General features: G+C 38.2%; 1 protein-coding gene across 1 annotated transcript in view; it reads right to left on the minus strand.

Moving 5' to 3' along the window:
* Positions 1-7,088: 7,088 nt before the first annotated feature.
* The window catches only part of PCDH15 (protocadherin related 15), a 546,308-nt gene continuing 539,591 nt past the window's right edge, over positions 7,089-13,805 (minus strand). Inside the window, exons 31-32 of the mRNA XM_044236821.1 lie at positions 9,116-9,224; positions 7,089-8,270 (exon numbers count right to left, since the gene is read on the minus strand). Coding sequence (XP_044092756.1) covers positions 7,419-8,270; positions 9,116-9,224 — 961 coding nt within the window. The 3' untranslated portion in view covers positions 7,089-7,418. The remainder of the gene's footprint in view (positions 8,271-9,115; positions 9,225-13,805) is intronic.

Consider the following 13,805-nt stretch of genomic DNA (forward strand, 5'->3'; position numbering starts at 1 on the left):
TGGATATTGATGGTGAGTTTAATACTATAAATAAAATTAGGTGACATGTGAGAATCAGTAAAAGTAGTACTTGGGTGAATGTGTTGTTTTATTTATATGAATTTAAATATGTCTGTGTAACTAAAGTCGATTTAAATATGTGAACATGGGCTCATACCATTTTTATGTTTATCCAACATTTACATAGGTATCATTTACATTCCCTATCCCATCTGTAGCTACATATATTTGTCTATCTTTTTATTTAAAAGCTAGCTAAAATTTCTTTTCTCCTCCTTGTCCTATGAATGATATTTTTATAGGGTTTGAGAGATAAGAATTCTTTATAGGAGATGGCAGAGGTGAAGAAATCTCCTGGAAAGTAGGTAGCAAAGGGACCCAGAATCACACTTACTGGTATTTCCAGACCATTTTTTTGTCAGTATGCTCTTTTATGTAAATTGTGATGTTGAGATTAGGGTTAGAGGGCCAGATTTTTATAAAAACCTTCTGTTTCACATCGAATTCAAAAGAACCAGTGTTAATTCAGTGATTTCATGAAAGAGCATTTAAGGTTAAAGTGTTTAGATAAAAATGAAGCAGGTTTTGGTTGAGACTTCTCAGTGGCCCCACGCGTGCATTTACTCTCTTGACAGGTGCTTCTTTTTTAAAATTATATAGAACATTATATAGAAGCCCAAGCCCAGGGGAAAAGTTCTATAAATTTCTTTTCTCTTTGAAGACCTATACCTGTAACTTAGAATAGCTACTCTGTGGACTAGATCAATAAAATGTATACCTGCATTTAGCCAGTAAAACATTAGAAGGCTTTTGTGGAGAAAAATGCAAAGGAGGTTGTCTAATCTTCTGCTCTCTACATATAGCCACATTATAGAAATGGCCATTATAGAAATGGCCAAGTAGGTACAGATTAAATATTCAATTTTATCTCTCAGTTGAAGTGAATGTTATTAGTGCCATATTCCAATGAAGGGGGGAAATTATAAAATGACATGCACGAAGTTACACATTGATGGCAAGAATGAACTCGTGCAATATTTTCCTTAATGGCTATTGTTTATGTAGTGTGTGTGGGCCCTGGAAATATAGGGATACATATAGGGATACATAGAATTCTACCTGTGATATGACACCAGAATGACAAAGGACTGGGAATTCTGTTTTCATGATGGTTGTCTTAGAAAATTTATTCTTCCCAATCCTGATTGTTTGAGATAAAAGGAGATTAAAATTACTGTATCATCAGCTGCATTACAAAGTTCTAATAGGGAAATATGGCATATTTCCTGTAGGCAGAGAGGTGGATGATGGATAATTAGATTAGATACAAGTGTACAAACTGTAAGTCTCTGAAACATCATCCTTCTCTCCTGTTTAAGACCTAATGTAACTTTATGTCAGCTATGTTCTTTGATATATTTATTCTAATATTTTATTTATTTATTTGAAAGAGAGAGAGAGAAAGGGAACACAGATTGGGGGGAAGGCAGGGCGAGTGGAAAGCAGACTCCCTCCTGGCCAAGGACCCTGACGTGGGGATTCAATCATAATACTCAGGGATCATGACCTGAGCCAAAGGCAGAGGCTGAATGGACTAAGTCCCCCAGGTGCCTCCTATTTAGCATTTCTATGAATGTAACTGTATGTATTGTATATGAACACCTTCATGTTTAAGTAATTATATTGTTTTTTAAACAAATAGATGGCTGGTATTTTAGGAGACACAGTGTCCATCCTTCTTAGACTTGTGTACATGACTGAAATGTCTAAAAAAAGGATGAGAGTTTTAAAGGATGCTTCCTTTCTCTACATCATTCAAAGAGTCTGCAGAGCAGGTTTTTCTTGTGCTATCAAACCGAAAAGACTAAACATGTAAATGGGAGAATAGTTACTGAATTTTATCCCCACCTGACAGAATAATGAGAAACAATTTTTTCCAAATGGAAATTTATTTTTGAAACATTGTGTAGTGAGTAACAATGCATTTTAACCGAAAATTTCTAATTCATATTCGTCATACACTAAAGTAATATTTGTTAAGGAAAAATAGGTGTTTGGAAAGCAGTGAATGTGTTGATAATTTCCCAAACCATAGACAAAGTTCAAATCTTCCATACATGTGCTTAACTTACCATAAATTTAAAGTAAATTGCAGTTAGAAGAAAACATACCAGTCTAAAAAGTAAAGATTGTTATAAAGATCGAGGTCCACAAATGCAAAAACAAGAGAGAGAAAAGTAAAACAAAGGAATTGATGGTATCATTTGCGAAGAGGGAGAAACTATCCATAAAAATAGAGGTCCTCAATATTATTTGGAACCTATCCCTCAGGCTATTACTATTTGCAGGCACCAGTGGGCATCTGCCCTGAGAATCGATTAGCACTTTCTGCCTATTTTACGAATTAGCTGATGTGGTCTACAGAAGCCCCACTTAGCGGACAGATTGCAGAAAGTGGAGCAGAACAAGAAAAAAGCAAAGTTCACGAAAGAAAAGAAAGAACATGTCTTCCCTCAAGCATCAGTATTTTTTTTTTTTCTGGCTAGATACTCAAATGTGATTAATGGTCATTTAATAGTGGTCACTATCCTTTTTGGAAGAACCACTTAGGATAAATAACGTGTTTCAACCTCCCTGTTCACAGTGTGGTCTAAAACAAATCAAAACACAACAATGTGGTCTGATAACACAAGTGACATATCACATATAAAATTCAAGGCAAATGTCTTTTTTTTCTGGATTTAAAAAGATCCTTTTGGCTAACCTACAGTTAGGATTCTATGACAACTCTCAGAGTCTATAATTAATGAAAACGAGAAGGCTGGGCCAAGAAGGTAGCATCTGTGAGCTGATGGCCAGAGTCACAAATGTTCTGTCACCTAAACTTTATGGTCTCATTCTTCCCCCACTGGCCCTCCCTACCCACATGATCTTCTGAAGTCTGCAGGTTTAGCAGTAATAGTCTTAGCAGTTTGTTCTCATCTTGAGCAGCTGGTATCTCATGTTCCTTCTTCCTGATTGAAAGCCAGTATGGACTAAGAACAACAATCACTATGCCTATCTAGGAAAAATAACCACCTATTTCTTTACAGGCATTTACATAGAAACATCATTTATGTCAAGTATTAAGTTTAAACTACTTGGACATCTCCCCTGGGTTCCACAATTTCAATCCTGAGTCAGACTATTTTAGAACAATGTAAGTCCTATCAAAGTAACTGATTCAGTTCAGACTTAATGTATTTAGTTGGTACTGTTCTTGCTGCTGCGTATACTTTACCTCAAAATATACCGACCAAATGTTTGGTTTGGTTGCTCTTTGCAAATACTGCTTACCTTGATACTATCTCCATTCACTTAGGGAGAGGTTAACTTCATGATTGTTTTTACTGAAGCGGTCAACTAGAAATTGCAGAAATATGTCTGCTAAGTAGGTTGTGGTATTTTGATTTTTCCTTATAAAAAGTGAGCCTTGAAATACAGTGACATCTCTTATTATCAAGACATTAGTCTTCTGCCAACTTAAGCTCTCTTGAACAGTGCTCAGATCCCAATAGCAGTTCCAAAAAGCTTCTGTGAATCACCAGATTTTGTTTGAATCCACATGCCTGATCTCTGTCTCAGGTCTAATAATTTTGCAATAAGAAGCAAAACAAACAAAAACACAGACTTTTGCACCAGGAATTAGAAATAAACTGGAAGATAAATTTTGGAGAGTGGCAAAGTGACAAAATTAGTTAAATACCACATCCTGAAATGGGAGAAAGAGAGAGAAAACTCTTGCAAAGTGACATCATGGGATGCCAGGTGAGACAACCCTCAGACACGAAGGAAATAATGTAGTTAGTGATCTCTGATTGAACAAGTAGGAAAATATGTGCAATCTAACTTCTAACCAAAATATGGTATCCTAAAAACAATTGGTTTGGTACTTAAAGGAGTAAGCTTTGGAGTTGAGTGGTACAGGTCATTCTTTGTCAAAATTTAATATGAGTACAAAGCACCTTGAGATCTTGTGAGACCCCCAAGTAGATTGGGGGTATGAGCAAGACTCTGTATTTCTAACACGCTAATGTTAGAATGCCACATTTCTTTCCAGTTAATGCTGGTAGTTTTTCCAGCTAGGGTAATAGAAGACATTGATTTCCAATTATGTCAGATAAATGAGATGTTCCTGCATTTGATCTCAAGCACTTTTTGAAACCTGAAATTAAAAAATGTAAGTTGGCAAGTTCATGTTACGTATAATTCATTCCCTTTGGAAAGAAAGAAACAGCATTATAATCAACAATTTTTAAACTATGAAACATGAGAGAGAAATTAGTAGTGCATTATTCAGTCTCTCTCAATCATATAATAAGCATGCATGAGAGAATTTTATTGAAATCTTAACTTTGTCAATAGTGTGCAAAATTTAAGGGGAACTCTATATCATATGAACTCATATTCACTACAATTCTGAATTTTCTCTTAAATTATATTGTGTCATCCTTTTCACATCTGGAGAGTATGCAACCACAAGGCAAGTATCTTGGGCTTGGTTTTTTGTTATTTTTTTTGGAAAAGATACTTGGTTTTCTTTTATGTTAATGATAAACACTGTGCTTTGTTTAGTGGTGAAAAACCAAAATTCTGTTCTTTGATAAAAACAAACAAACAAAAGGCCTGGGCAATCATTTTCTGGTTCTGCACTTTATGCACATAAATATTATGGGTATTAAAATATTCCATAAATAAGCTGGACTGAGGAGAAGGGATAATACTATAATACACTTGAAGCTATGGATTTATACCCTTTGTAGGTGTTTCACCTATTATATGAATTCTTGACCCTGCCAAATTCCTTTACACCGACCTTATAAAATATTCATGACCGATGACATTAATGTGAGACTTCTCTGCTCTTACTTCATCTTTCATACTGAAGTTGTGGTTCTAGATGCATTACTGACAATTTGGTCCTTTCCCACCTCAGTAAGCTTTAGCTGAGGGGGAGATTTCTGTGATGCTCCAGATAATTATTTCACTTCAGGTGGCAAAACTAAATCACCTGTGTTTTGTGTGGATGGAGTGTTCATGAAGAGTGTGTGTGTGGGGGGGGGGCGGCAGGAAAAGTTGTGAGTGATCATTATAAAAGAGATATGATTTCAAGTGTTCTTTAGAAGGTCAACAGATGCATATGTAAAATCTGAGTGACTATATCAGACAATAAGGAAAATAAGCTCATGATTCTAAGTAATTTACAGATTTTCACATTTGCTATCTTTAAAAAAAATCAGGATGGTGTAGACAGCAACTGTATAAACCCATTTCCTGTAAAATCCTCTAATTTTCCCCCTTTTTTTCAAAAAGTAAATCCACAACATGTACCAAAAAACACTGCATGAAGCTAGAGATGAAGAGTAATCTAGGTTAATCAATCAAATATAAATGATTACTTAGTAAATTATTTCTCATTTATTAAAATGGGAAAAAAAAAAAAAAAGGCAAGACCCAACCAAACAGCTAAATGGTAAGTTTAAATGATAGATCATTCAGGGAATCGAGAGTCTGTCCAAAAAGATTATCTGGGAAGAACAATTAATTGATACAAAGGCAAGTGCAAATTTGTGTCTTTTTAAACTTTAAAGCATGTCGTTCAAAGTTTCAGCTTGTGTGCATGATATAAATCCCATACATCATTTTCTCAGTGACGATAAAAAGCGCAGTTTATTAAAAACTGAAGTAAAAATCAAAATAACTTTTTTTTAAAAAAACCGGTCACAGTTTCGTCATTGGTATATGGAGGTTGTTCCAGGGGCCCATCCAAAGCTCCTCGTCATCTGAGTGCGTGTGGTCACTCTGGAATTCCAAAGTCTCCTTGATGTTCTTCCTGTCAACCACGGACTCCTGTTCAACTGTGCTTTTCAGCCTGGACCCCAGTGGCTTCCCTGAGGTACCGTTGGTCCCCACAGGGCAAGGGGCAAATGTAACCAGAGTTGGTCTCGTGTGCATCTTCTCAGTAGGGAATGGCCCCTTTGACAACGTGTTCAGGGGAACACTCTCCTCGTGTGTCACTGCCAGCTTGTCAAGTTTCTTAAAGTGCCTCCCCAGGCGCCCAGGAGAAGTCGCTTTTAAGGTATCAGTGAGGCAGGCACGGCGGGTTCTCACCACGGACCCGTTCTGGGCAATGTAGATGTTGCCGTTGATATTACTGTGTGTGCTGGGATGGTGAAGACGGTCCCTCTGACATTCCGGAGCACTGTCTTCGCCCGTGGAGCTCGTTTCGTACTCGCGATCCACAACTAACTTGATCATTCCTTTTCTCGCCCACTGCCAAAATAAAACACAGGGAGTCAAAGGAATGAAAGGAGCAAAGGGGACAAGGTCTGCGAAATTCAAAACTGTTGACAGAAAGCCATTAAAGGTTAAAGAACTCAGAAGAGGTAAGGAGACATTGTATTCTTTCCCGCCAACTGTCCACTGGCTTTAGAGCTTAACTTCTGAAGAAGGGGTTGCCCAGTTAAGAAGCAGACGTTTTAGGAAGCACTTGTATTCTAGATCAGATTACTGCTCTACATGAAAGGGAAACGTGTATTACTTAAATTTAGATAAGGATCTGATCCATTGTTTAACAGTTGCTCTATTCTTCTACGAAGTCAAATTGAAGGAAACACACAGTATTAGTATTGTCTGTTTATACTAATACTTCCTTTTTCCAAATTTTAAGGACTTTTTAAAGCTGCATCATTCTAATTTCTAATTAACATTTCATTATTAGCCAAACTTTTTGTATCCTTTTTGTATTCACTTGGAATATCCTGGTTTTCTGGATCATTTTATTTCAATAGATGTGACCTGGAAAGAAAGAATCTTCCCATCCTGAATCATTCAGTAATACACAAAAATGAAAATGAATGATTATAAACTTCCTCTAGTAAGCAACTGGAACACAATGGACATTTCTACAAATTTATTTTTCTTTTACCAATCCTTCTGCCAGGTGAAATGTACATACATGCAAAAGTAGACTTTTATAGAGGCCTCAGTTGTTGCCAGTGTTGTCCTAATGATTTATTGTCTATAGATGAAATAAAAACGTGCCCATGTACTCCCGAAATCCATCCCAGCAGGCAGGGCGTCCCTGGTACTGCCCAGTGCACTCACAGAAATCCCACTGGCAGATACCAGCTACGGACTCAGGGCTCGTCTTTGGGATGGCTAACACAGGAAGATGAGGCAGTCTGACCCTAACGTGCTCTGACATACAAGTCTACTCGGTGCGCACATATGCTCCCCTTCCTGGCATGCTTCCAGTCCCAGGTCAGCGAGAGGTCACAGTCACGTTCCTCCCTTGGAGCGTCACTGCAGAGAGCACACAGAAAGCACGGCACGCAAGAGCACTCGCCACGGCAAACTCCCACCTCCTGGGCCCCGTCTCAGAGTGCTGTGTTGTCGTCCTCAGAGCCGGCTCCCGGGGGCTGCTCCCGGGGTGCTTTCTTGTGGGTGGCCCGCTCAGGCACCTGGTAGCCCCAGGGCCCTCCGGACTGGCTCTCACTGCTGCTGCTGCTGCTGACGCTGCTGCCCGGCTCGGACTCCTCCTCGCTGCCCCCACCTGCCTCCACCGAAACAGACTCTGCACTGCCCTCCTCCTCGGGGACCTCGAGGCCTGCGGGCTCCTCTTCAGGGCCCAGCTCAGTCTCCTCTCCTGCTTCCTCCTCTACTGCTGGCTCTTCCTCCAGCTCTTCCGGGGACTCTTCTCTTCTCCTTTTGACTGGCTTGACTTCCTCAACCACAGGCCGCCTTCTGGCCAGAAAGATGTTTTTCCGGGCCTTCTCCCCTTCTGACTCTGTGGACTCTGACTCTTCTGAAGATGGAGTCGAGCTCTCTTCCTCCTCTGAGGGGGTCTCTGACTCGGACTCCTCTTCAGTGGTCTCTGACTCACTGAATTCGGACTCTTCCTCACTGTACTCAGTGTAGTCACTGGAGGACTCCTCCTCCGACTCCACCGTGCTTTCCGTGGCTTCTTCTTGGTCCAGAGTGAGCTTCAGGTAATCTTTATCCACTTCCTCAAGGCGTCTCTGCCACTCTTCCCCCTCCAGTTCAGAGAGGCCCCTTCTGTCCGCCAGCCCTCGAACTTTCTTGAAAATCATTGGGAAGATCCTGGCTCTCTTCCACGTTGTGTACGTGGGCTCGGCTGGCGGTGGCTTCTCAATGGTGACCACTACTTCCTCCTCCTCACTAGGCTCTCTAACTTCAACTTTGGGTTTTCTAATTCTCTTTGCCTCTTCCTGAAAATCACGAAAAGGCAATTGAACCGTCAGCTGGAGGATGGTTAGGCTAGGACCTTGTCACACACAAGTCAAGCAGGGATGACTCTGCAGACTTATGACTGGTTTTGGAGAAGCAGACCCAGTTCTCCACCATTCATCCCCACTGCGTATGGATGCAAAGTGATCATGAAGAAGTATTTTATTTTGGCTTGTACTATACAGTAGTAAAATCTAAGGCCTTCTAATTTTTTTTTCTCATTCAGAGTTTATTTTAGATTTTAGATCAAAGGAGAAAGAAGTAATCATCACCTCTCCTCTCTCCCTATGGTTTCTTTAATGAAATTATGTGACAGTTGACTATTTTCTCAATTTTAAACAGGGTAAAGCTACAGTGACATTGATTTGTTTTTGTTTTACATGAACGTTCCAAGTAAATATTAAAGGCAAAGTGACTCATGTTAATTAAGACATATATGACAGAATTCTGTTAAACATATTGGCGGTAATATTTTGTTTCTGTCTGGCAACTGTACTTTTCCATGATTTTTAGGTATGCCAGACAATGTGGTTACCAAAGTAACCACTGTTTTGCAAAATAGTGTTTATGTATTTGAGTATAATGTTAACTTTTAGAATTTTAGAAAATATAAACTTTATTGTGGCTTTATTTCAGGCATTTAACATTTTATAGAAGGAAATAAATTAAACTTTCACAACAATTAATTTCCTTCTATAAACAGGGCAATGAAATGGTCCACATTATTAAATTTCTACAGAAAATGACTAGTAAGTGAATAGGATGAACAATTTTTGGAATTTTTTACAGCCTGCTATTCAACTAGGGTTAAACATTATGGCATTACCTCTTCCTCCTCATACTCCTCCTCAGCTTCACCAACTACCTCCCCATACTCCTCTGGTCCAGCCGGAGGTAACAGACGGCGACGACTTCCATACTGAGGCATTTCATACCTGAAACAGAAACTTACAGCCTTTAGCATGTTTCCATGAGGTCCTGGAAACCATGATTGATCTTTTTTCTTCTTTATTCTCATCCTTCAATCAGCAGATATTTATACAGTGCCTATCATGCTCCTTGTCAACTAGTTACAAAACCATAGCTAAGAACTACAACTGTTGGCCAGTGGTTTTTGCCATGATGGTATCCTAGAGCAACTGTAAAAAGAGGTTATTTCAGATTTAAGTTTTGGGAGAGACTGTTGCTTAGAGAAGGGGATATAGTTCCTTAATTAGTTGAAGAATTTAGAGCAGGAAATAGATTCTCTGTAAAACAAATAGCTTATTCAGGACATAACGTTTCTATCTTTATAGTGAAGATCTGCTTCAAACACGGTCTGGAATGGTGTATGCAATCCTCTTCTGTATCTTTAGAAAGCAGTTAACATGTGTGTATAGTGACTTAAAATGCTTATTACTGGATTCTAAAATATGTTTTCTTCTTAATCCCTTGGGAAAATCTTGAGCCTGACTAGTTAGATAAACATCTCATATGCACGAAATGGTGAATTCAGGAATTGAGCAAATATGTTTGACTTCTATTTCTCATTTAAGTAATTTTGAATCATTTTACTGCATCGTTAAAGTTGTAGTCAGTATCAACATGGAACATCAAACCAGATCTGAATGTGGAAAAATGGATAAAACTTGACTGAAACTAAAAGTAGATAGGTAATTCCTTTTCAAAGATGAAACTGATGAAGTGACATTTATAACACAAGTGCTAGTAATAAGATTCAGTAGCTCCTTATTATTCATAAAAAAACATTGATACTGGATAAAAAAATCTGAAGATGTACCCATGCTCATAACTGTAATAATCTTGTCCGTATTCCTGGCCAGGATCAATTCCAGACTCCATGGATAACTCCTATTGTTCAGAGAAAGAAATCACATTTGAAAATAGATTCTTACCACATTTTAGATCAAATGAATTCAGATTTATTTCCAGACCTAGAATCCCATGGCTCTTAGAACACTCCTGCCAAAAAACTTTAATTACACATGTTAGTCAAACATAATCAAAACTTCTTTCTCTAGCTATAACTATCTGATGTGAAATAAGGTTATGTTATTAGACCTGAGGGAGTAAAAAAGCTACATTTTTTCTAGATGAGCATATCACTTGTTCTTGGTTAACTTTTAAAACTATCAGTAGACATTTCATACTTCACTCTGTTTTAACTTGTATTATTAAATAGACTTTAGCCTTGAGGGAATGAGAAAGTTACCTTCCTGATAACAGCTTCACAGCACCCCGAGTACTTCTGTTCATTACATTTATTTTTATGAAAGAATTTCCTGGTAATCATTTATACATTAATTATGATATTTATGTGTGATACCTCTCAAGAATGTTTACATTTAAAAACATACTGCTAATTCTGGACTTAATTACTTAAAAAAAATTGTCAGGACAGCAGCCCTTTCAAGGTTTCAGTTCTAAATTCTAAACTACTGATTTTGTCACTCTGCTCTTAACAGAAAGATGTTTTTCCTGAGGGGGAAAAATACATATTTTTTATACACATGTAACTAGTTTTAAATAACTATTAAATTCAATTTCATTATATTTTAACATTTCAAGTAGGCTGAACTGTAAAACTTAACCAAATGAATTGTGCAATGAAATAAGCAAAGGGAGGGAGGAAAAAGTATCAGCGCCCACAGTAAAATGGGTAGGCATTTATCCCTGAGGTCATCTGTTATTTAAATAGCAATTCTGTCGGCCCAGATCTAGTAATAAGTCAGGAAAAAAATAGTTACTAAAAAGTGGGGAATTCATAGGCTTCATGGTGGATATGGACAATGACCCTCATTTGTGCTTTATCACTTGAATGTAGTTGCCCAAAATCTAATCAGAAAATGTGATTAAAAAAATCAGGATTTGTGTTTCTCTTGAAAAATAACAAGATGGCAGCGCAGCACTGGGCTCCATTTCTAGGTCATGAATTTAGTTGCTGGCACTACTGGCAGCAGTTCGTGTTCTAGTGACTGCTTGTCCTCTGCCATACTGTTTACGCCCTACCCATAACCACAGTCAGGTCTCCCATGTGCTCCTCACTCGCATCTAATAACTTCCATTCACTGCCACTATTTCCTTTGATGCTTCTTCATGTTACTACTCTCTGGTGACTTTGCAGCTTACAAATGCTTTGGCAAAGGTGTCCAATTTCAATGGTAAAACTGTTTCAGTTTACCCACCAGAACGGTTCCAACAAACAAACAGAAGAATCAGCAGTGCCATGTTTTAGCAGGGACTTGGAATAACTAGATCTCTCAGACACTTTATAAATCTACCAAATCCTTTGGAAAATGTTTGGCAATAATACAAAAGTCAAATATATGCATATCCTTTCACAAAAATTCAATATAGATCCATTTATATGCTAAACATAAGTGTGTACAATTGTGCACCAAAAGACATCATTTGTAACAGCCAAAAACTGGAACTGAGGCACAAGTCCATGAGATACACACTACTGCATTACCCAGTAACAGAAATGACTCTCCCAAACAGAACAATGAGCAACAGAAGTCAGGTGTCAATGGGACACAGGATTCTATTGAATCCTGTTTGCATAAACTTTGAAAAGAGACACACTAATCTGTGTCTTGGAAGCCAGGGGAAACTTTTTAAGCTGTGATAATTGTACATTGGATAAACCTCACTGACTCCGGACAAACAGAAACTAAAAGAATCTGCAATCATCAGACCTGCCCTACAAAAAATATTGCAAGGGGTCCTCTAATCAAGAAAGAGAACCCAATAGTAACATAGACCGGAAAGGAACAGAGACAATAAACAGTAACAGTCACCTTCCAGGCTAGACAATGGCACTAAATTTATCTTTCAATAGTTACCCTGAAAGTAAACGGGCTGAATGACCCAATCAAAAGACATGATATGAAGTCAATAGGAAGTCTGCAAGAAACTCTTTTTAGACCCAAAGACACCTCCAGATTAAAAGTGAGGAGGTGAAAAACCATTTACCATGCTAATGGACATCAAAGAAAGCTGATGTAGCAATCCTTTTATCAGACAAATTAGATTTTAAAAGATTGTAGTAAGAAATAAGGTAGGACATAAAAGGTCTATCCAACAAGAAGTTGTAACAGTTGTAAATATTTATGCCCCTAACATGGGAACATCTGATTATATAAGCCAATTAATAACAAAATCAAAGAAACACATCAGCAATAATAGTAGGGGACTTTAATACCCCCTCACTGAAATGAACAGATCATCCAAGCATAATATCAACAAGGATCCAAGGGCTTTTAAATGACACACTGGACCAGATGCATTTCACAGATAAATTCAGAATATTCCATCCCAAAGTGACAGAATTTACATTCTTCTCTAGTGCACACAGAACATTCTCCAGAATAGATGACATCCTGGGTCACAAATCCAGTCTCAGCAGGTACTGAAAGATTGGGATCATTCCCTGCATGTTTTTAGACCACGATGCTTTGAATCTTGAACTCAATCACAAGAGGAAAGTTGGAAAGAACTCAAATACATGGAGGCTAAAGCACATCCTACTTAAGAATGAATGGGTCTAACCAAAGAATTAAAAAATTTCATGGAAACAAATGAAAATGAAGCACCTATATGCCAACAAATCAGACAATCTGGAAGACATAGATGCAGTACTAGAGATGTATAAACTACCAAAACCGAACCAGAAAGAAATAGAAAACCTAAACAAACATGTAAAGAAGAATTAATACCTCTTCTCCTGAAACTGTTCCAAAAAATAGAAATGACAAGAAAACATACAAACTCAATTTACAAGGCCAGCATCACTTTGATCCCAAAACCAGATAAAGACCCCATCAAAAAGGAGAAATACAGAACAATTCCTTGATGAACACAGATGCAAACATTCTCACCCAAATACTAGGCAACAGGATCCAACAGTACATTAAAAGGATTGTTCACCACGCCCAAGAGGGACTGATCCTGGGCTGTGAGGTTGGTTCAACATCTGCGAATCAATCAGTGTGATACAATACATTCATAAAAGAAAGGACAAGAAGCATATGATCCTCTCAATTGATGCAGAAAAAAAGCATTTGACAAAGCACAGCATCCTTTCTTGATTAAAACTCTTCACAGTGTAGGCAAAGAGGAAACACACCTCAATAGCATAAAAGCCATCCTATGAAAAGCCCACAGTGAATATCATTCTCAGTGGGGCAAAACTGAGAGCTTTTTGCCTAAGGTCAGGAACACGGCAGGGATGTCCACTATCACCACTGCTGTTCAACATAGTACTAGAAGTCCTAGCCTCAGCAGTCAGACAACAAAAAGCAATAAAAGGCATCCGAATCAGCAAAGAGGCAGTCAAACAAACTCTCACTCTTTGCAGATGATAGGATAATTTATGTGGAAAACTCAGAAGGTTCCACCCCAAAAATGCTAGAGCTCATACAGGAATTCAGTAAAGTGTCAGGATATAAAATCAACACAAAGAAATCAGCTCCATTTCTATATGCCAACAGCAAGACAGAAGAAAGAGAAGGAGT

This window comes from Neovison vison, chromosome 2 (assembly GCF_020171115.1).
Source record: "Neovison vison isolate M4711 chromosome 2, ASM_NN_V1, whole genome shotgun sequence".
Taxonomy (NCBI): domain Eukaryota; kingdom Metazoa; phylum Chordata; class Mammalia; order Carnivora; family Mustelidae; genus Neogale; species Neogale vison.